Consider the following 23,741-nt stretch of genomic DNA (forward strand, 5'->3'; position numbering starts at 1 on the left):
TTGTACACCTTGTCATTATGAGTACATCACACAAGTGTTAATCATACAGGTGTACAGGTTGGTAACGTTTGTACACCTTGTTATTGTGAGTACATCACACAGGTGTTCATCATACAGGTATACAGGTTGGTAACATTTGTACAACTTGTTATTGTGAGTACATCACACAGGTGTTCATCATACAGGTGTACATCATACAGGTGTACCGGTTGGTAAAGTTTGCACACCTTGTCATTGTGAGTACATCACACAAGTGTACATCATACAGGTGTACAGGTTGGTAACGTTTGTACACCTTGTTATTGTGAGTACATCACACAGGTGTTCATCATACAGGTGTACAGGTTGGTAACATTTGTACAACTTGTTATTGTGAGTATATCACACAGGTGTACATCATACAGGTGTACAGGTTGGTAGCGCTTGTACACCTTGTTATTGTGAGTACATCACACAGGTGTAAATCATACAGGTGTACAGGTTGGTAACGTTTGTGCACCTTGTTATTGTGAGTACATCACACAGGTGTACATCATACAGGTGTACATCATACAGGTGTACATCACACAGGTGTATATCATACAGGTGTACATCATACAGGTGTACATCATACAGGTATTTCGACTTGTTTACTATAATTAACGGACAGGTGTTTGTGTGTGCTGATTACATTCACACTTGATAAACAGCATCGGCATGAGCACAGGTAATGGTGTTACAGGTGTTTTCATCTTTGCCGTTAATCTTGGGAGGGTGGGGGTTGGGGGGTGCGATCCCCAAATTATCGATGTTAATGTGTGTGGTGAAACGTCGCCTCAGGTCACACAACGTGTTACAAGTTCCCAACATTTATAATGAGATGTTAATTGCCATCTCTCTCTCCGTCACGTGACCTTGTCACCATTAAACTCGGTTTCCTGCCCTCGGGGTTTAACGAATGACCGAACGGGAACGAGAACTTGTCATGGAAACCAATTATAAACTGGGGGGGGGGAAGGGCGGGAGGGAGGAAGGGCGGGGGGAGACCATATATAACAGGGATCCGAGCTCCGTGTCCGGATCACCAGACGACGAGTACTCGAGCCGTGCACAGGACCTCCGGGGAGTGTGAAACCGAGTACAGTGAGTGGAACCAGAGTGGAGACATCGCACGAGGAACCCAGTTTGGCGGGACGCGGCGTCACTGCGCACACCACGTCAGGGGACCACGTGACCACAACCACGCCGAGGGTTCCAGGTAAGAATCCGGGTCCCTCGTTTGTCTGGTTCTGACACCCCCGTGGTGCCCCAGAATCGTGTCTGTTGTCGGTGATCCGAGGGGAATGGGTGAGGAGCCGTGCTGCGGCAATGTTTTCCGAGCGGTGCTGTGTACGTGTGAGTCGTGCTGTGTACGTGTGAGTCGTGCTGTGTACAAGCAAGACGTGCTGTGTATCCCCAGTGCAGAGATGTGTTGAGATTGTAAATGTATTAATTAAATAACACGGTGAAACAGCAGCACTCACAGGTAACTCACCTGTTTACAAACATTATTTTTCACATCCATCGGCAGAAACGATCCTTGAGGAAGAAGGAGAGGAGGAGGATCACCATCTTGACTCCATGGATGTTGAAGACCTCACAGTGGAGATGTCTGTGATTGATGACGAGGACAGAGAAACCACAGGTAAATAGACCAAACAGGTACCCTTCCCTCCACACACACACCTGCTTCCCTCACCCTCACCTTCGGGGATGATGCAGCACGAGGTTGCATAATTTCTCCATGAGGTAGCTGTGCCACTGATGCAGTGCCCCATGTAGTCAGGGTAGGGCATTGTTTGTGAATTTGTTGGAGGGTATCAGGTGATGACGATGACTCACCTTCTGTTTATTTAAACAAACAATGGGATGTGATCTTCAACGTCCACGTCCTCGTGCCCGCCGAATGATCCCCAGATTCATGTCCCTCCACGTTGTAGTCCTTGATATAACCTGGATGAGTTTATATTCGTGTCGGGAATCGAACCCGAAACGGACGTCCCAAAGGTGAGGAGGTTTCACCTCCAAACTCACCTGCCGGTCCATTTTCGGTGTTGAGACGTGTCAGTGTAATAAATAAATAAATAAAAGAAGCAGTGACGCAGCACACCTGGACAGGTCGTTTTAATCTTTGAATGAACATTATCTTTCAGATCAGGTAACAGAGAACGCAGGACCTGATGTTGGGGAGGACCAAGACCGACTGAGAGAGGAGTCTGAGAGGTCATTGTGGGATGAGGAAGAATCGAATCACCTTGGAGGTAAATACAGTAAATAAGTGTCGTACTGTGTACAAGGAGGACATGCTGTGTACGAGTGAGTCGTGCTGACTTCGAGCAGGAGACGCTGTATACGAGTGAGTCATGCTGAGTACGAGCAGGACATGCTGTGTACGAGTCAGTCGTGCTGACTTCGAGCAGGACACGCTGTGTACGAGTGAGTCATGCTGACTACGAGCAGGACATGCTGTGTACGAGTGAGTCATGCTGACTTCGAGCAGGACATGCTGTGTACGAGTGAGTCGTGCTGAATTCGAGCAGGAAACGCTGTGTACGAGTGAGTCGTGCTGACTACGAGCAGGACATGCTGTGTACGAGTGAGTCGTGCTGACTTCGAGCAGGACATGCTGTGTACGAGTGAGTCGTGCTGACTTCGAGCAGGACATGCTGTGTACGAGTGAGTCGTGCTGAATTCGAGCAGGAAACGCTGTGTACGAGTGAGTCGTGCTGACTACGAGCAGGACATGCTGTGTACGATTGAGTCGTGCTGACTTTGAGCAGGACATGCTGTGTACGAGTGAGTCGTGCTGACTTCGAGCAGGACATGCTGTGTATGAGTGAGTCGTGCTGACTTCGTCCAGGACACACTGCATACAAGTGAGTCGTGCTGACTTTGAGCAGGACATGCTGTGCACGAGTGAGTCGTGCTGACTTCGAGCAGGAGACGCTGCATACAAGTGAGTCATGCTGATTTCGAACAGGACATGCTGTGTACGAGTGAGTCATGCTGACTTCGAGCAGGACATGCTGTGTACGAGTGAGTCGTGCTGACTTCGAGCAGGACATGCTTTGTACGAGTGAGTCGTGCTGACTTCGAGCAGGACACGCTGTGTACGAGTGAGTCGTCCTGACTTCGAGCAGGAGACGCTGCATACAAGTGAGTCATGCTGATTTCGAACAGGACATGCTGTGTACGAGTGAGTCATGCTGACTTCGAGCAGGACATGCTGTGTACGAGTGAGTCGTCCTGACTTCGAGCAGGACATGCTGTGTACGAGTGAGTCATCCTGACTTCGAGCAGGACATGCTGTGTACGAGTGAGTCATGCTGACTACGAGCAGGACATGCTGTGTACGAGTGAGTCGTGCTGACTTTGAGCAGGACATGCTGTGCACGAGTGAGTCGTGCTGACTTCGAGCAGGAGACGCTGCATACAAGTGAGTCGTGCTGATTTCGAACAGGACATGCTGTGTACGAGTGAGTCATGCTGACTTCGAGCAGGACATGCTGTGTACGAGTGAGTCGTGCTGACTTCGAGCAGGACATGCTTTGTACGAGTGAGTCGTGCTGACTTCGAGCAGGACACGCTGTGTACGAGTGAGTCGTCCTGACTTCGAGCAGGAGACGCTGCATACAAGTGAGTCGTGCTGATTTCGAACAGGACATGCTGTGTACGAGTGAGTCATGCTGACTTCGAGCAGGACATGCTGTGTACGAGTGAGTCGTCCTGACTTCGAGCAGGACATGCTGTGTACGAGTGAGTCATCCTGACTTCGAGCAGGACATGCTGTGTACGAGTGAGTCATGCTGACTACGAGCAGGACATGCTGTGTACGAGTGAGTCGTGCTGACTTCGAGCAGGACACGCTGTGTACAAGTGAGTCGTGCTGCGTATAAGCAGGTCTTGCTGTCGACAAGGAAGTCGTTGTGTACGATGTACGATGGTGTACGATGCATCATTGTGGGATGAAGGAGAACGGAATCACCTTCGAGGTAAATCAGTGTCGTGCTGTGTACAAGACAATCCTGGTGTGTACAAGTGAGTCATGCTCTGTAAGAAGGAGTCGTGATGTGTACAAGCGACTTGTGCTGTGTTGTCCTCCCACACGTATGTTGTGAATTTATCAACAATATGAAACTGTAATTTTACAGACATTTCATAAACATTGTTAACGATGAACAAAAATCTTTTTCAGATCTCGATTCGAGCCGAAGCATCATGATGGCAACCCTCGATGATGAAGCAGAAGATATACGTGCTGATGACGAGGTGCTTGAAATCGGACGACCAGAGGAGTTTGTGAATGAAGAGTTTGAAGCCTCAATGAGGGAGGCTGATGGCATCAAAATTCCCATCGATGAGGATACACAAGTATGTCCAAAAATCTTTAATTTCCTTAAAAACATCCAACGAAGTCCTCTTGATATAAGATTGTGCCTCACTGTTAGATTAATGTTGAAGTTTGTTCTTGTTCTGATGTGGAACAAGAAAATAACTACAGATTTCTCCCATTATTCCCATACAGGAACAACTTTACCCACAATCCAACGAAAGAGGAAAAACAATTAATTCTCATTATATTGTCACGCAGATCCCTGTCGGTGTGCAAGAAGCAATGGATGTTGATGGAGATTTCGATGTTGAGCAGATGGATGTTGACGGAGACTTTGTTGTGGAACCGGTGGATGTTCCTGGAGACTTCAATGTTGAGCTGATGGATGTTGATGGAGACTCTGTTGGAGAACCGATGGATGTTGATGAAGAATTTGTTGTGGAACTGATGGATGTTGATTGGCCAAACCCTTTCAAATGATGCGAAGGTCATGAAATTGACCTGTACCAGTAAATATCCTGAAACAAACTTGTGTGTGTGTGTGTGTGTGTGTGTGTGTGTGTGTGTGTGTGTGTGTGTGTGTGTGTGTGTGTGAGATGTGTTCATATATTTCTTTATGTAAATTTGTTGAATACGAGCAAATGTAAATAATAAAGAAATTGTCATGAAGAGAAACCATCTCGGTGCTTCTTTAATGGTAAATCTCTGAGGGAGGTTAAAACTGGTAACGATCTCTTGTGTTCTCTTGAAGAAACCGGCGTTGTTAACTATTCCACCCAGGGCATGGCCCATTGTTTCCATTTGAGTTTCAAAGATTCCAGGACTTTCCAGGACTGGAAAATGCATTTTCATTTTTCCAGGCATTTCAAGGGGTTTCAAGAACTTTGAAAACACTGATAATGGTGCAAATGTGGAAGTCCAGTTAATAGGGGTCTTGTTGGCGAATAAATCCTGCAAGCGAATAAATCCTTCAGCCAACACGCTCGATTCCATGATGTTGGCTGTTCGTCGTCATGAATGGTTTTGAGGTCTGAAAAGCTTGTGGGCCCAGGTGTGTGTAGGAATAGTATCATTCGAGGGAAATACAATTCTCACTGTTGTCGATTCAGATTTATCACCGGAACTCGACCAAGCGAGTCAGAGAATGGCTCTCCCTCATTTTCATTGTTTGTGAGACGGCTTTGGATTATTTTTGATCGTTTGACCCACTTGGTGCCTTTCCATATATCGTGTTGATAAATGTCAAGATGAAGGCTTTTCTGAGCTTATGGAGCATGTCGAGTTAAGTCAAAGTAAGCCATTGAGTTTTGTCTTCGGTGGTGGCTTCCTTGATAATTGTTGTGCATTCAGTGGCTGGAAAAGAACTGTTTGTTAATTTTCAAGGTGAACTGGTAGTTTACGTGTGAACGGTCTGAGCCTTTACCTGTGTACCTGGACAGGCATTTGATGCAGCTGACACTGATGTCAACCTCAACATTGATTGGAGCATTGTATTTCAAACACAAGAATGGGTTGTGTGGACCAATCCTCCGGTTGTCCAGCCTGATGTGTTGACCCCTGACTTTCATCTTTGTGAGTGCGGCAACCATCCTCCGGTGATTTCCTCCTGCATTCTGGGTACATTCCATTTGTCATGACTGTGTCCTTCAGAAAATCCTTTGGGAAGTGCTCGTCACAGATCTTACCGGCTTGGCCGGTGGACACCGTGCATGGGCTGGTTGGGTTGACTGGACCACATGGGCTGTGAAACACATACCTTGTTACTATGTTGTACAGCACAGGAACATCTTTTATAGCAACCATTTTGTCTTTGATCTGATAGCGGCGATGGTTGGTCTGTCTCTTAGCTTACACTGTTGTACAATTCTACCTGCCCTCTGCTCACCTGTTTCATGTGGTCTTGCATCATGAGTCCGTTCTGTTTGATCAGAGAGTCTTTGTGCTCTCTGCTCTGGAGTCTCATTGAGCATACACTACTTCTGTGTATATTTTAGTTTCACTCCTATTTGCTAAAACATTTCTTTTGCGAGCTCGTCGTGGCACGAAGAACGATCTGCAAATACAGGGGACGAAGCCAAATGTGGACAGATAAATTACCTCCTGTTGTACGAGCTGAAAATAGTGAAAAAAAATCAAATAAAGAATATCGATTCATCATTTACCTCCTCTTGTTCACCGCCGACCCGACCCGGAGACCATTCATCGAGCGGACGCAAACATGGAGATTCAAAACTCCTCACTGTACAGGAAAACGTGGGGACAGGAACACTGGACTGTAAATGGTGGATGGTTGTTATACCCTCCACCTGTCTGGAGGTGGCGCTACACAACAACAATCACAACAACAAGGAAATCCAACACAGGTGGAGGCCATTCAGCCCATCATGCCTGTGCCAACACCACACCAACACAAGATCCAAGAAAGAAAACACAAAAAAACAATGTTTTTAATTAATGGAAGAAAAAAAACTTTTTTGTGTTTTTTTTGTTTGTTTTTGTATTATTATTATTATTATTATTATTATTATTATTATTATTATTGTTATTACTAGTACGGGTCCGTAGGGGCGGGCCCTTAGGTGAGTGCCAGTATGTGCAGCCCTCTCTCGCCCCTCTCTCTCGCCCCTCTCTCGCCTCCCACTCTCATGCCCCTCTCTCGCCCCCTCTCTCTTCCCCCTCTCTTGCCCCCTCTCTCTCCCCCTCTCTTGCCCCCCTCTCTCCTCCCTAGTCTCGCCCATCCTCTCTCGCCCCTCTCTCTCGCCCCCACTTTCATCCCCCCCTCTCCCGTCCCCTCTCTCGCAGATATTGGTCGACGGATAAATGGCTGTAACTTGGGAACCGCTCATCCGATCGATATCAAACCTCGAAAATTCACATCCGCGGGTCCCCAGCAATATTCCTGGCAAGTTTCAATCAGATCGGACCGTCAATCGTGCAAAAAATAAATAAATAAATAAGTAAACATTAATTGTGACGTCATTCGTGACGTCATAGCTCCTGGTCTTGTGATTGGTCGACAGATAAATGGCCGTAACTTGGGAACCGCTTATCCGATTTATATCAAACCTTGAAAAGGCACATCCGCGTGTCCCCAGCATTATTCCTGGAAAGTTTCAATCAGATCAAACCGTCAATCGTGCAAAAAAAACCAAACCATTAATTGTGACGTCATTCGTGATGTCACAGCACCGTGTCTTGTCATTGGTCTTGTCATTCCCCCTCTCTCCCCCTCTCTCCTCCTCTTTCCCCTCCTCTCTCCCTCTCCGTCCTCACCCCTCTCTGTAAATCTTCTTCTTCTTCTTTCGGCTGCCTCCATTCGGGGTCGCCACAGCGGATCATCCATCTTGATCCGCAGAATGATTTGGCACAGGATTTACGCTGGATGCCCTTCCTGACGCAACCCTGGTCGCCCCTTACGACACAGGGATAAGTTTTGTTACGTAAGGTTACGTATCACCCCTCTCTGTAAATGTATTCACAAAAAACAAATAAAAAAATACATAAACATTGTGACATCATTCGTGACGTCATAGAACCGTGTCTTGTCATTGGTGGACAGATAAATGGCCGGAACTTGGGAACCGCTTATCCGATTGACATCAAACCTCGAAAAGACACATCTGCGGGACCCCGGCAATATTCCTCGCAAGTTTCAATCAGATCAAACCGGCGGTCGTCGAGAAACGGCGGTCGCAGACAGACAGACAGACACACACACAGAGATTGCTGGAATTATAGATAGATTATTATTATTATTTTATTATCATTATTATTATTGTTTTCTTTTCTTTTCTTTTCTTTCCCTCAGGGAAGGGGGCATGGGCTTGGTTAAAAACACACACAAAACACAACCCCCCTTGACAAGACCCCCACCAACAGCACTCCGTACACAATGACCCATCAATACTCAAACTACCAACAAGTTTTATCACCATCCCTATTCCCCTCGATCTCTAAAACTTTCAGGTCCCTCTCTCATTCTCATTTAAACTTATCTCCTGTTTCTGCTGCCACAACCTCTCCTGGGAGACCATTCCATACATGAACTACTCTCTGAGTGAAAGTCCCCTCCTTTACTTCACTGAACTCTCCTTTACTCTCAACCTGCACAACAACAATCCACGACCTGGAGGTGGAGCTCATGGTTCTGTAACTGTCTACTCTGTTGAATTATACACACAGACACACTCACGTACACACACACACACACACACACACACACACACACACACACACACACACACACACACACACATACACACACACACACACACACATACACACAGACACACACACACACACACACATACACACATACACACACACACACACACACTCACACATACAGACACACACACACACACACACACACACACACACACACACACACACACACACACACACTCACACACACACAGACACACACAGACATACAGACAAACACACAAACACATACACACACACACACATACACACACACACACACACACACACACACACACACACACACACACACACACACACACACACACACACACACACAAACAACAGTGCACGTCAATGGACGTGGTTACGTATCACCTTCAGCGAGCTTGTCATTACCGTCAGCTGCGTCAAATACCTGTACAGGTACGTAGGTAAAGACTCAGGTGGTGTGGTGCTCCGAGTGCCGAGACAGGCGATTTCAGGCACGGCACGCAGCACGACGTGCTGCACACTCAAACAGCTGGTTGAACGGCGAGCGTGCTTGCTGTGTACTACGGATAAAAGGAAAGGGTTCGATTCCGGATTAAACAGATGTACGGAGACATGAGGACCGAAGTACGAGACGCACGAAACACGATCCGTCCCGTTTACCCGGCGGACACGAACCGGAACGATATGAAGATACTCGAACCGAGAACGACAACTTCCAGGACAACACATGGTGCCGACATCGACAACGTCGTTTACCGTGTCCATTCCCCACCTGTGTGATGTACACCTGTGTGATGTACACCTGTGTGATGTACACCTGTGTGATGTACACCTGGACTTGTTCATTTAACACCGAAACCCTCAGTGAGTGAGTGCACACATACAGGTGTACAGGTTGGTAACAGTTGTACACCTTGTTATTGTGAGTACATCACACAGGTGTACATCATACAGGTGTACAGGTTGGTAACGTTTGTACACCTTGTTATTGGGAGTACATCACACAGGTTTACATCATACAGGTGTACATCATACAGGTGTAGAGGTTGGTAACGTTTGTACACCTTGTTATTGTGAGTACATCACACAGGTGTACATCATACAGGTGTACAGGTTCGAAACGTTTGTACACCTTGTTATTGTGAGTACATCACACAGGTGAACATCATACAGGTGTACCGCTTGGTAACGCTTGTACACCTTGTTATTGTGAGTACATCACACAGGTGTACATCATACAGGTGTACAGGTTGGTAACGTTTGTACACCTTGTTATTGTGAGTGCATCACACAGGTGTGCATCATACAGGTGTACAGGTTGGTAACGTTTGTACACCTTGTTATTGTGAGTACATCACACAGGTGTACCGGTTGGGAACGTTTGTACACTTTGTTATTGTGAGTACATCACACAGGTGTACATCATACAGGTGTACAGCTTGGTAACGTTTGTACACCTTGTTCTTGTGAGTACATCACACAGGTGTACCGGTTGGGAACTTTTGTACACCTTGTTATTGTGAGTACATCACACAGGTGCACCGGTTGGGAACGTTTGTACACTTTGTTATTGTGAGTACATCACACAGGTGTACATCATACAGGTGTACAGCTTGGTAACGTTTGTACACCTTGTTCTTGTGAGTACATCACACAGGTGTACCGGTTGGGAACGTTTGTACACTTTGTTATTGTGAGTACATCACACAGGTTTACATCATACAGGTGTACATCATACAGGTGTAGAGGTTGGTAACGTTTGTACACCTTGTTATTGTGAGTACATCACACAGGTGTACATCATACAGGTGTACAGGTTCGAAACGTTTGTACACCTTGTTATTGTGAGTACATCACACAGGTGTACATCATACAGGTGTACAGCTTGGTAACGTTTGTACACCTTGTTCTTGTGAGTACATCACACAGGTGTACAGGTTGGTAACGTTTGTACACCTTGTTATTGTGAGTACATCACACAGGTGTACCGGTTGGGAACGTTTGTACACTTTGTTATTGTGAGTACATCATACAGGTGTACAGCTTGGTAACGTTTGTACACCTTGTTATTGTGAGTACATCACACAGGTGTACCAGTTGGAAACGTTTGTACACCTTGTTATTGTGAGTACATCACACAGGTGTACATCATACAGGTGTACAGGTTGGTAACGCTTGTACACCTTGTTATTGTGAGTACATCACACAGGTGTACATCATACAGGTGTACAGGTTGATAACGTTTGTACACCTTGTTATTGTGAGTACATCACATAGGTGTACATCATACAGGTGTACAGGTTGGTAACGCTTGTACACCTTGTTATTGTGAGTACATCACACAGGTGTAAATCATACAGGTGTACAGGTTGGTAACGTTTGTACACCTTGTTATTGTGAGTACATCACACAGGTGTACATTATGCAGGTGTACAGGTTGATAGCGTTTGTACAACTTGTTATTGTGTGTACATCACTCAGGTGTACATCATGCAGGTGTACCGGTTGGTAACGCTTGTACACCTTGTTATTGTGAGTACATCACACAGGTGTAGAGGTTGGTAACGTTTGTACACCTTGTTATTGTGAGTACATCATACAGGTGTAGAGGTTGGTAACGTTTGTACACCTTGTTATTGTGAGTACATCACACAGGTGTACATCATACAGGTGTACAGGTTGGTAACGTTTGTACACCTTGTTATTGGGAGTACATCACACAGGTTTACATCATACAGGTGTACATCATACAGGTGTAGAGGTTGGTAACGTTTGTACACCTTGTTATTGTGAGTACATCACACAGGTGTACATCATACAGGTGTACAGGTTCGAAACGTTTGTACACCTTGTTATTGTGAGTACATCACACAGGTGAACATCATACAGGTGTACCGCTTGGTAACGCTTGTACACCTTGTTATTGTGAGTACATCACACAGGTGTACATCATACAGGTGTATAGGTTGGTAACGTTTGTACACCTTGTTATTGTGAGTGCATCACACAGATGTGCATCATACAGGTGTACAGGTTGGTAACGTTTGTACACCTTGTTATTGTGAGTACATCACACAGGTGTACCGGTTGGGAACGTTTGTACACTTTGTTATTGTGAGTACATCACACAGGTGTACATCATACAGGTGTACAGCTTGGTAACGTTTGTACACCTTGTTCTTGTGAGTACATCACACAGGTGTACCGGTTGGGAACTTTTGTACACCTTGTTATTGTGAGTACATCACACAGGTGCACCGGTTGGGAACGTTTGTACACTTTGTTATTGTGAGTACATCACACAGGTGTACATCATACAGGTGTACAGCTTGGTAACGTTTGTACACCTTGTTCTTGTGAGTACATCACACAGGTGTACCGGTTGGGAACGTTTGTACACTTTGTTATTGTGAGTACATCACACAGGTTTACATCATACAGGTGTACATCATACAGGTGTAGAGGTTGGTAACGTTTGTACACCTTGTTATTGTGAGTACATCACACAGGTGTACATCATACAGGTGTACAGGTTCGAAACGTTTGTACACCTTGTTATTGTGAGTACATCACACAGGTGTACATCATACAGGTGTACAGCTTGGTAACGTTTGTACACCTTGTTCTTGTGAGTACATCACACAGGTGTACAGGTTGGTAACGTTTGTACACCTTGTTATTGTGAGTACATCACACAGGTGTACCGGTTGGGAACGTTTGTACACTTTGTTATTGTGAGTACATCATACAGGTGTACAGCTTGGTAACGTTTGTACACCTTGTTATTGTGAGTACATCACACAGGTGTACCAGTTGGAAACGTTTGTACACCTTGTTATTGTGAATACATCACACAGGTGTACAGTATACAGGTGTACAGGTTGGTAACGTTTGTACACCTTGTTATTGTGAGTACATCACACAGGTGTACATCATACAGGTGTACAGGTTGATAACGTTTGTACACCTTGTTATTGTGAGTACATCACACAGGTGTACATCATACAGGTGTACAGGTTGGTAACGCTTGTACACCTTGTTATTGTGAGTACATCACACAGGTGTACATCATACAGGTGTACAGGTTGGTAACGTTTGTACACCTTGTTATTGTGAGTACATCACACAGGTGTACATTATGCAGGTGTACAGGTTGATAGCGTTTGTACAACTTGTTATTGTGTGTACATCACTCAGGTGTACATCATGCAGGTGTACCGGTTGGTAACGCTTGTACACCTTGTTATTGTGAGTACATCACACAGGTGTAGAGGTTGGTAACGTTTGTACACCTTGTTATTGTGAGTACATCATACAGGTGTAGAGGTTGGTAACGTTTGTACACCTTGTTATTGTGAGTACATCACACAGGTGTAAATCATACAGGTGTACAGGTTGGTAACCTTTGTAAACCTTGTTATTGTGAGTACATCACACAGGTGCACATCATACAGGTGTACCGGTTGGTAACGCTTGTACACCTTGTTATTGTGAGTACATCATACAGGTGTACATCATACAGGTGTACAGGTGGGTAACGTTTGTACACCTTGTTATTGTGAGTACATCACACAGGTGTACATTATACAGCTGTACAGGTTGGTAACGTTTGTACACCTTGTTATTGTGAGTACATCACACAGGTGCAAATCATACAGGTGTACAGGTTGGTAACGTTTGTGCAACTTGTTATTGTGAGGACATCACACAGGTGAACATCATACAGTTATACCGGTTGGTAACGTTTGTACACCTTGTTATTGTGAGTACATCACACAGGTGTACATCATACAGTTATACCGGTTGGTAACGTTTGTACACCTTCTTATTGTGAGTACATCACACAGGTGTACCGGTTGGGAACGTTTGTACACTTTGTTATTGTGAATACATCACACAGGTGTACAGTATACAGGTGTACAGGTTGGTAACGTTTGTACACCTTGTTATTGTGAGTACATCACACAGGTGTACATCATACAGGTGTACAGGTTGATAACGTTTGTACACCTTGTTATTGTGAGTACATCACACAGGTGTACATCATACAGGTGTACAGGTTGGTAACGCTTGTACACCTTGTTATTGTGAGTACATCACACAGGTGTAAATCATACAGGTGTACAGGTTGGTAACGTTTGTACACCTTGTTATTGTGAGTACATCACACAGGTGTACATTATGCAGGTGTACAGGTTGATAGCGTTTGTACAACTTGTTATTGTGTGTACATCACTCAGGTGTACATCATGCAGGTGTACCGGTTGGTAACGCTTGTACACCTTGTTATTGTGAGTACATCACACAGGTGTAAATCATACAGGTGTACAGGTTGGTAACCTTTGTAAACCTTGTTATTGTGAGTACATCACACAGGTGCACATCATACAGGTGTACCGGTTGGTAACGCTTGTACACCTTGTTATTGTGAGTACATCATACAGGTGTACATCATACAGGTGTACAGGTGGGTAACGTTTGTACACCTTGTTATTGTGAGTACATCACACAGGTGTACATTATACAGTTATACCGGTTGGTAACGTTTGTACACCTTGTTATTGTGAGTACATCACACAGGTGTACATCATACAGTTATACCGGTTGGTAACGTTTGTACACCTTGTTATTGTGAGTACATCACACAGGTGTACATCATACAGGTGTACAGGTTGGTAACGTTTGTACACCTTGTTATTGTGAGGACATCACGCAGGTGTACATCATACAGGTGTACAGGTTGGTAACGTTTGTACACCTTGTCATTGGTAGTACATCACACAGGTGTAGATCACACAGGTGAACATAATACAGGTGTACAGGTTGGTAACGTTTGTACACTTTGTTATTGTGAGTACATCACACAGGTGTACAGGTTAGTCACGTTTGTACAACTTGTTATTGTGAGTACATCATGCAGATGTACATCATACAGGTGTACAGGTTGGTAACGTTTGTACACCTTGTTATTGTGAGTGCATCACACAGGTGTACATCATACAGGTGTACATCATACAGGTGTACAGGTTGGTAACATTTGTACACCTTGTTATTGTGAGTACATCACACAGTTGTACATCATACAGGTGTACAGGTTGGTAACGTTTGTACAACTTGTTATTGTGAGTACATCACACAGGTGTGCATCATACAGGTGTACAGGTTGGTAACGTTTGTACACCTTGTTATTGGTAGTACATCACACAGGTGTAGATCACACAGGTGTACATCATACAGGTGTACATCACACAGGTGTACATTATACAGGTGTACATCACACAGGTGTACATTATACAGGTGTACATCACACAGGTGTACATCATACAGGTGTACATCACACAGGTGTACATTATACAGGTGTACAACACACAGGTATACATCATACAGGTATTTCGACTTGTTTACTATAATTAATGGACAGGTGTTTGTGTGTGCTGATTACATTCACACTTGATAAACAGCATCGGCGTGAGCACAGGTAATGGTGTTACAGGTGTTTTCATCTTTGCCGTTAATCTTGGGAGGGTGGGGGTTGGGGGGTGCGATCCCCAAATTATCGATGTTAATGTGTGTGGTGAAGCGTCGCCTCAGGTCACACAACGTGTTACAAGTTCCCAACATTTATAATGAGATGTTAATTGCCATCTCTCTCTCCGTCACGTGACCTTGTCACCATTAAACTCGGTTTCCTGCCCTCGGGGTTTAACGAATGACCGAACGGGAACGAGAACTTGTCATGGAAACCAATTATAAACTGGGAGGGGGAAGGGCGGGGGGAGGGGGGAAGGGCGGGAGGGGGAGGACCATATATAACAGGGATCCGAGCTCCGTGTCCGGATCACCAGACGACGAGAACTCGAGCCGTGCACAGGACCTCCGGGGAGTGTGAAACCGAGTACAGTGAGTGGAACCAGAGTGGAGACATCGCACGAGGAACCGAGTTTGGCGGGACGAGGCGTCACCGCGCACACCACGTCAGGGGACCACGTGACCACAACGACGCCGAGGGTTCCAGGTAAGAATCCGGGTCCCTCGTTTGTCTGGTTCTGACACCCCCATGGTGCCCCAGAATCGTGTCTGTTGTCGGTGATCCGAGGGGAATGGGTGAGGAGCCGTGCTCCGGCAATGTTTTCCGAACGGTGCTGTGTACGAGTGAGCCGTGCTGTGTACGAGTGAGTCGTGCTGTGTACGAGTGAGCCGTGTTGTGTACCGGTGAGACGTGCTGTGTCCAAGCAAGACGTGCTGTGTATCCCCAGTGCTGAAATGTGTCCCGATTGTAAATGTATTAATTAAATAACACGGTGAAACAGCAGCACTCACAGGTAACTCACCTGTTTACAAACATTATTTTTCACATCCATCGGCAGAAACGATCCTTGAGGAAGAAGGAGAGGAGGAGGATCACCATCTTGACTCCATGGATGTTGAAGACCTCACAGTGGAGATGTCTGTGATTGATGACGAGGACAGAGAAACCACAGGTAAATAGACCAAACAGGTACCCTTCCCTCCACACACACACACCTGCTTCCCTCACCCTCACCTTCGGGGATGATGCAGCACGAGGCTACTGGTTGCATAATTTCTCCATGAGGTAGCTGTGCCACTGATGCAGTGCCCCATGTAGTCAGGGTAGGGCATTGTTTGTGAATTTGTTGGAGGGTATCAGGTGATGACGATGACTCACCTTCTCTTTATTTAAACACACAATGGGATGTGATCTTCAACGTCCACGTCCTCGTGCCCGCCGAATGATCCCCAGATTCACGACCCTCCACGTTGTAGTCCTTGATATAACCTGGATGAGTTTATATTCGTGTCGGGAATCGAACCCGAAACGGACGGCCCAAATGTGAGGAGGTTTCACCTCCAAACTCACCTGCCGGTCCATTTTCGGTGTTGAGACGTGTCAGTGTAATAAATAAATAAATAAACGAAACAGTGACGCAGCACACCTGGACAGGTAGTTTTAATCTTTGAATGAACATTATCTTTCAGATCAGGTGACAGAGAACGCAGGACCTGATGTTGGGGAGGACCAAGACCGACTGAGAGAGGAGTCTGAGAGGTCATTGTGGGATGAGGAAGAATCGAATCACCTTGGAGGTAAATACAGTAAATTAGTGTCGTACTGTGTACAAGGAGGACATGCTGTGTATGAGTGAGTCGTGCTGACTACGAGCAGGACATGCTGTGCACGAGTGAGTCGTGCTGACTTCGAGCAGGACATGCTGTGCACGAGTGAGTCGTGCTGACTTCGAACAGGACATGCTGTGCACGAGTGAGTCGTGCTGACTTCGAACAGGACATGCTGTGTACGAGTGAGTCGTGCTGACTTTGAGCAGAACATGCTGTGTACGAGTGAGTCGTGCTGACTTCGAGCAGGACACGCTGCATACAAGTGAGTCGTGCTGACTTCGAACAGGACATGCTGTGCACGAGTGAGTCGTGCTGACTTCGAGCAGGATATGCTGTGTACGAGTGAGTCGTGCTGACTTCGAACAGGACATGCTGTGTACGAGTGAGTCGTGCTGACTTCGAGCAGGAAACGCTGTGTACGAGTGAGTCGTGCTGACTTCAAGCAGGACACGCTGCATACAAGTGAGTCGTGCTGACTTTGAGCAGAACATGCTGTGTACGAGTGAGTCGTGCTGACTTCGAGCAGGATATGCTGTGTATGAGTGAGTCGTGGTGACTTCGAGCAGAACATGCTGTGTACGAGTGAGTCCTGCTGACTTCGAGCAGGACATGCTGTGTACGAGTAAGTCGTGCTGACTTCGAGCAGGAGACGCTGTGTTCCAGTGAGTCGTGCTGACTTCGAGCAGGAAACGCTGTGTACAAGTGAGTCGTGCTGACTTCGAGCAGGATACGCTGTGTACGAGTGAGTCGTGCTGACTTCAAGCAGGACACACTGCATACAAGTGAGTCGTGCTGACTTTGAGCAGGACATGCTGTGTACGAGTGAGTCGTGCTGACTTCGAGCAGGATATGCTGTGTATGAGTGAGTCGTGGTGACTTCGAGCAGAACATGCTGTGTACGAGTAAGTCGTGCTGACTTCGAGCAGGACACGCTGCATACAAGTGAGTCGTGTTGACTTTGAGCAGGACATGCTGTGTACGAGTGAGTCGTGCTGACTTCGAGCAGGATATGCTGTGTACGAGTGAGTCGTGCTGACTTCGAGCAGGACATGCTGTGTTCCAGTGAGTCGTGCTGACTTCGACCAGGAAACGCTGTGTACAAGTGAGTCGTGCTGACTTCGAGCAGGATACGCTGTGTACGAGTGAGTCGTGCTGACTTCGAGCAGGACACGCTGCATACAAGCGAGTCGTGCTGACTTTGAGCAGGACATGCTGTGTACGAGTGAGTCGTGCTGACTTCGTGCAGGATATGCTGTGTATGAGTGAGTCGTGGTGACTTCGTGCAGGACATGCTGTGTACGAGTGAGTCGTGCTGACTTCGAGCAGGATATGCTGTGTACGAGTGAGTCGTGCTGAGTTCGAGCAGGACACGCTGCATACAAGTGAGTCGTGTTGACTTTGAGCAGGACATGCTGTGTACGAGTGAGTCGTGCTGACTTCGAGCAGGATATGCTGTGTACGAGTGAGTCGTGCTGACTTCGAGCAGGACATGCTGTGTTCCAGTGAGTCGTGCTGACTTCGAGCAGGAAACGCTGTGTACAAGTGAGTCGTGCTGACTTCGAGCAGGATACGCTGCATACAAGTGAGTCGTGCTGACTTTGAGCAGGACATGCTGTGTACGAGTGAGTCGTGCTGACTTCGTGCAGGATATGCTGTGTATGAGTGAGTCGTGGTGACTTCGTGCAGGATATGCTGTGTATGAGTGAGTCGTGGTGACTTCGAGCAGGACATGCTGTGTATGAGTGAGTCGTGGTGACTTCGAGCAGAACATGCTGTGTACGAGTGAGTCGTGCTGACTTTGAGCAGGACATGCTGTGTACGAGTGAGTCGTGCTGACTTCGTGCAGGATATGCTGTGTATGAGTGAGTCGTGGTGACTTCGAGCAGAACATGCTGTGTACGAGTGAGTCGTGCTGACTTCGAGCAGGACACTCTGCATACAAGTGAGTCGTGTTGACTTTGAGCAGGAGATGCTGTGTACGAGTGAGTCCTGCTGACTTCGAGCAGGACATGCTGTGTACGAGTGAGTCGTGCAGACTTCGAGCAGGAGACGCTGTGTACGACTGAGTCGTGCTGACTTCGAGCAGGACACGCTGCATACAAGTGAGTCGTGCTGACTTTGAGCAGGACATGCTGTGCACGAGTGAGTCGTGCTGACTCCGAGCAGGAGACGTTGCATACAAGTGAGTCGTGCTGACTTCGAGCAGGACATGCTGTGTACGAGTGAGTCGTGCTGACTTCGAACAGGACATGCTGTGTACGAGTGAGTCGTGCTGACTTCGAACAGGACATGCTGTGTACGAGTGAGTCGTGCTGACTTCGAACAGGACATGCTGTGTACGAGTGAGTCGTGCTGACTTCGAGCATGAGACGCTGCATACAAGTGAGTCGTGCTGACTTCGAACAGGACATGCTGTGTTCCAGTGAGTCATGCTGACTTCGAGCAGGAAACGCTGTGTACAAGTGAGTCGTGCTGACTTCGAGCAGGATATGCTGTGTACGAGTGAGTCGTGCTGACTTCGAGCAGGACACGCTGCATACAAGTGAGTTGTGCTGACTTTGAGCAGGACATGCTGTGTACGAGTGAGTCGTGCTGACTTCGAGCAGGATATGCTGTGTATGAGTGAGTCGTGCTGACTTCGAGCAGGACACGCTGTGTACAAGTGAGTCGTGCTGCGTATAAGCAGGTCTTGCTGTCGACAAGGAAGTCGTTGTGTACGATGTACGATGGTGTACGATGCATCATTGTGGGATGAAGGAGAACGGAATCACCTTCGAGGTAAATCAGTGTCGTGCTGTGTACAAGACAATCCTGGTGTGTACAAGTGAGTCATGCTCTGTAAGAAGGAGTCGTGATGTGTACAAGCGACTTGTGCTGTGTTGTCCTCCCACACGTATGTTGTGAATTTATCAACAATATGAAACTGTAATTTTACAGACATTTCATAAACATTGTTAACGATGAACAAAAATCTTTTTCAGATCTCGATTCGAGCCGAAGCATCATGATGGCAACCCTCGATGATGAAGCAGAAGATATACGTGCTGATGACGAGGTGCTTGAAATCGGACGACCAGAGGAGTTTGGGAATGAAGACTTTGAAGCCTCAATGAGGGAGGCTGATGGCATCAAGATTCCCATCGATGAGGATACACAAGTATGTCCAAAAATCTTTAATTTCCTTAAAAACATCCAACGAAGTCCTCTTGATATAAGATTGTGCCTCACTGTTAGATTAATGTTGAAGTTTGTTCTTGTTCTGATGTGGAACAAGAAAGTAACTACAGATTTCTCCCATTATTCCCATACAGGAACAACTTTACCCACAATCCAACGAAAGAGGAAAAACAATTAATTCTCATTATATTGTCACGCAGATCCCTGTCGGTGTTGAAGTAGCAATGGATGTTGATGGAGATTTCGATGTTGAGCAGATGGATGTTGACGGAGACTTTGTTGTGGAACCGGTGGATGTTCCTGGAGACTTCAATGTTGAGCTGATGGATGTTGACGGAGTCTGTGTTGTGGAACCGATGGATGTTGATGGAGACTCTGTTGGAGAACCAATGGATGTTGATGGAGACTCTGTTGGAGAACCTATGGATGTTGATGGAGAATTTGTTGTGGAACTGATGGATGTTGATTGGCCAAACCCTTTCAATTGATGCGAAGGTCATGAAATTGACCTGTACCAGTAAATATCCTGAAACAAACTTGTATGTGAGTGGTGTGTGTGTGTGTGTGTGTGTGTGTGTGAGAGAGAGATGTGTTCATATATTTCTTTCTGTAAATTTGTTGAATACGAGCAAATGTAAATAATAAAGGAATTGTCATGAAGAGAAACCATCTCGGTGCTTCTTTAATGGTAAATCTCTGGGGGAAGTTAAAACTGGTAACGATCTCTTGTGTTCTCTTGAAGAAACCGGCGTTGTTAACTATTCCACCCAGGGCCTGGCCCATTGTTTCCATTTGAGTTTCAAAGATTCCAGGACTTTCCAGGACTGGAAAATGATTTTTCATTATTCCAGGAATTTCAAAGGGTTTCAAGGACTTTGCGAACACTGATAATGGTGCAAATGTGGAAGTCCAGTTAATAGGGGTCAAGTTGGGAGAATAAATCCTGCAAGAGACCCTTCAGTCAACACGCTTGATTCCATTATGTTGGCTGTTCGTTGCATGAATGGTTTTGAGGTCTGAAAAGCTTGTGGGCCCAGGTGTGTGGAGGAATAGTATCATTCGAGGGAAGTCCAATTCTCACTGTTGTGGATTCAGATTTATCACCGGAACTCGACCAAGCGAGTCAGAGAATGGCTCTCCCTCATTTTCATTGTTTGTGAGACAGCTTTGGATTATTTTTGATCGTTTGACCCACTTGGTGCCTTTCCATATATCGTGTCGATAAATGTCAAGATAAAGGATTTTCTGAGCTTCTGGAGCACGTCCAGTTTAGTCAAAGTAAGCCATGAGTTTTGTTTTCGGTGGTGGCTTCCTTGATATAATTGTTGTGCATCCACTGGCTGGAAAATAACTGTTTGTTCATTTTCAAGGTGAACTGGTAGCTTACGTGTGAACGGTCTGAGCCTTTACCTGTGTACCTGGACAGGCATTTCATGCAGCTGACACTGATGTCAACCTCAACATTGATATGAGCATTGTATTTCAAACACAAGAATGGGTTGTGTGGACCATTCCACCGGTTGTCCAGCCTGATGTGTTGACCCCTGACTTTCATCTTTGTGAATGCGGCAACCATCCTCCGGTGATTTCCTCCTGCATTCTGGGTACATTACATTTGTCATGATTGTGTCCTTCAGAAAATCCTTTGGGAAGTGCTCGTCACAGATCTTATCGGCTTGGCCGGTGGACACCGTGCATGGGCTGGTTGGGTTGACTGGACCACATGGGCTGTGAAACACATACCTTGTTACCATGTTGTACAGCACAGGAACATCTTTTATAGAAACCATTTTGTCTTTGATCTGATAGTGGCGATGGTTGGTCTGTCTCTTAGCTTACACTGTTGTACAATTCTACCTGCCCTCTGCTCACCTGTTTCATGTGGTCTGGCATCATGAGTCCATTGCGTTTGATCAGCGAGTCTTTGTGCTCTCTTCTCTTGAGTCTCATTGAGCATTCACTCCTTCTGTGTATATTTTAGTTTCACTCCTATTTGCTGAAACATTTCTCTTGCGAGCTCGTCGTGGCACGAAGAACGATCTGCAAATAAAGGGGACGAAGCCAAATGTTTACAGATTAATTACCTCCTGTTGTACGAGCTGAAAATAGTGAAAAAAAAATCAAATAAAAAATATCGATTCATCATTTCCCTCCTCTTGTTCACCGCCGACCCGACACGGAGACCATTCATCGAGCGGACGCAAACATCGAGATTCAAAACTCACTGTGCAGAAAAACGTGGGGACAGGAACACTGGACTGTAAATGGTGGATGGTTGTGATACCTTCCACCGCCTGGAGGTGGCGCTACACAACAATCACAACAACAAGGAAATCCAACACAGGTGGAGGCCATTCAGCCCATCATACCTGCGCGAACACCACAACAACACAAGATCCAAGAAAGAAAACACAAAAAAACAATGTTTTTAATTAATGGAAGAAAAAAAACTTTTTTGTGTTTTTTTTTGTTTGTTTTTGTATTATTATTATTATTATTATTTATTATTATTATTAATATTATTTTTTATTTTCTTTCCCTCAGGGAAGTAGTCCGTTTGCCACCCGTATATGTTCTGTACTCAACCTTGTTGTAATGAGAAGTGTATTGTTTTTTGATGGTTTCGTACTCACGTGGGTCGATAGAGAAAATTTGGCTTGGTTGCCGGAGCGGAAACCTTGGGGAACTCCGCGAATTTGCATAAATCCAAGATGGCCAACACGGACGGGGGTAGAATATAAGTTTTCAACCAATTAACTTACAATCACGTGTGATACCTCTTTTCCGTATAATTTTGACCTGAGGAATTAATTCCTGAGGTCAAATTTGTGATTTGGGGTCAATTCAGGGTCAACGGTGAAGTCCAAGGTCTTTTTCGGCCAAAAATGAAATAAAATAATAATAATGACATTTTCAGAGCGATGGTGGTCAAGCGTTTATTCAGTAACGTCGATCACTCCCATTCATCATCAGAGCCGAATGCAAGATCAAGATGTTCAGTTTCCTCGTCATCTTCCACATCTGCTTCTCCTTCCTCTTCCATTTCATGTTGGTCTTCGTCTCCTGTCTTGAACGGGTTGAAGCAGGCGTCACGACAAACACAAGCGCAATACACAGTGCATGATATCTTTCCATGGTGACCGCTGCAACGTTCGGTGCCGCACACCTTCACCGCCGCCTTACAGCCCCACCGCACTACATCCATGAGTTATTGGGGTCCTGGGGGCTGATCGGAGGTTGCCAGTACTGAGGTGCCATCTTTTATTTCCCACCCATACTTCGTGATGTCAACTTTAGGTGGAGCCTGCTTGTCAGCAGATTTTGCAAGTATGGTCTGCATCCCTGGCTTAGCGCGGCCATACTCCAGCATACCTGCGGGATGAGGTTAATGTAATTCATGTGAGAGGACATGGGTAGTGCATCGACCATTGGTTGTGAATACCTGGAGATCGAAGTTGTCAAACCACGCGAAGATGGCGCCGACGGTTCTACACAACTCCATGAACTGGTGGAGAACCTGTGCATTGTCACCTGGTAGACGAGCGGCCAATTTTCGGAATCTCAAAGCCTCATCGTACGCGGTCATGAAGCCATGTTCATGAAGCTGTTTGAGAAGTACGGAACTGCCGTGCCGGTGCAACAGTTTGACGGCCAGTCCTAATGTTGTCTGATTTCTGGTTCCTGCAACGTGACTCTGAATTGACTGGCTCAGGCTTAGAGATTTCTTGGTCACTTTACCACCGGAGACCAGGTCCGAAACCAACTTCAACAAACTAGGGCTGGTCGCCTTGATTGTGTTGGCCTGTGTGAACTCTGATAGGTCATAATAGGCACTGCTGTACTTGACCGACCGTGCCTCATGCTTCATCTGCCTCAC

General features: G+C 46.0%; 2 protein-coding genes and 1 long non-coding RNA gene across 7 annotated transcripts in view; 2 read left to right on the top strand and 1 right to left on the bottom strand.

The window, feature by feature from the left end:
* The window catches only part of LOC147007694 (uncharacterized), a 42,027-nt gene that overhangs the window by 13,955 nt on the left and 4,331 nt on the right, over positions 1-23,741 (bottom strand). Inside the window, exons 2-7 of one of the 3 annotated variants that reach the window (XR_015053979.1) lie at positions 22,090-22,233; positions 21,737-21,904; positions 8,973-9,108; positions 6,514-6,590; positions 6,237-6,404; positions 1,514-1,630 (exon numbers count right to left, since the gene is read on the bottom strand). This is a non-coding gene — a long non-coding RNA (uncharacterized LOC147007694). Of the gene's footprint in view, positions 1-1,513; positions 1,631-4,983; positions 6,093-6,236; positions 6,405-6,513; positions 6,591-8,972; positions 9,109-21,736; positions 21,905-22,089; positions 22,234-23,741 lie in introns of those variants that run through there. The other 2 variants (XR_015053978.1, XR_015053977.1) reach the window with 2 other exon arrangements.
* LOC147007696 (uncharacterized) lies at positions 1,025-5,026 on the top strand. 3 transcript variants are annotated; one of them, XM_085866586.1, is made up of 5 exons: positions 1,025-1,237; positions 1,550-1,663; positions 2,172-2,279; positions 4,214-4,389; positions 4,610-5,026. In XM_085866586.1, exons 2-5 carry the CDS (start codon positions 1,600-1,602, stop codon positions 4,829-4,831), a joined length of 570 nt encoding a protein of 189 aa, XP_085722712.1. In that variant the 5' UTR covers positions 1,025-1,237; positions 1,550-1,599; the 3' UTR covers positions 4,832-5,026. The 3 variants fall into 3 exon arrangements, with proteins under 3 accessions (XP_085722712.1, XP_085722713.1, XP_085722714.1); XM_085866587.1 differs by lacking the exons at positions 1,025-1,237; positions 1,550-1,663; positions 2,172-2,279 and adding an exon at positions 3,572-3,894; XM_085866588.1 differs by lacking the exons at positions 1,025-1,237; positions 1,550-1,663; positions 2,172-2,279 and adding an exon at positions 3,584-4,010.
* LOC147007697 (uncharacterized) lies at positions 15,368-20,406 on the top strand. Its single transcript, XM_085866582.1, has 5 exons — positions 15,368-15,563; positions 15,916-16,029; positions 16,547-16,654; positions 19,669-19,844; positions 20,065-20,406. The coding sequence occupies exons 2-5, from the start codon at positions 15,966-15,968 to the stop codon at positions 20,350-20,352; spliced, it is 636 nt and encodes a 211-aa protein (XP_085722708.1). The 5' UTR covers positions 15,368-15,563; positions 15,916-15,965; the 3' UTR covers positions 20,353-20,406.

The sequence above is a fragment of the Eptatretus burgeri genome, unplaced genomic scaffold, assembly GCF_056783735.1.
Source record: "Eptatretus burgeri isolate ZD-2024b unplaced genomic scaffold, Ebu_testis_v1 Ebu_testis_scaffold_48, whole genome shotgun sequence".
NCBI lineage: Eukaryota > Metazoa > Chordata > Myxini > Myxiniformes > Myxinidae > Eptatretus > Eptatretus burgeri.

Bases quoted from the DNA above. Each gene is read 5' to 3' on its own strand.
- LOC147007697 (XM_085866582.1), top strand. From the start codon at position 15,966: ATGGATGTTGAAGACCTCACAGTGGAGATGTCTGTGATTGATGACGAG. The intron at 16,030-16,546 runs GTAAATAGACCA...ATTATCTTTCAG, and splicing joins CGAGGACAGAGAAACCACAG to ATCAGGTGACAGAGAACGCA. The intron at 19,845-20,064 runs GTATGTCCAAAA...ATTGTCACGCAG, and splicing joins CCATCGATGAGGATACACAA to ATCCCTGTCGGTGTTGAAGT.
- LOC147007696 (XM_085866586.1), top strand. From the start codon at position 1,600: ATGGATGTTGAAGACCTCACAGTGGAGATGTCTGTGATTGATGACGAG. The intron at 2,280-4,213 runs GTAAATACAGTA...AATCTTTTTCAG, and splicing joins AGAATCGAATCACCTTGGAG to ATCTCGATTCGAGCCGAAGC. The intron at 4,390-4,609 runs GTATGTCCAAAA...ATTGTCACGCAG, and splicing joins CCATCGATGAGGATACACAA to ATCCCTGTCGGTGTGCAAGA.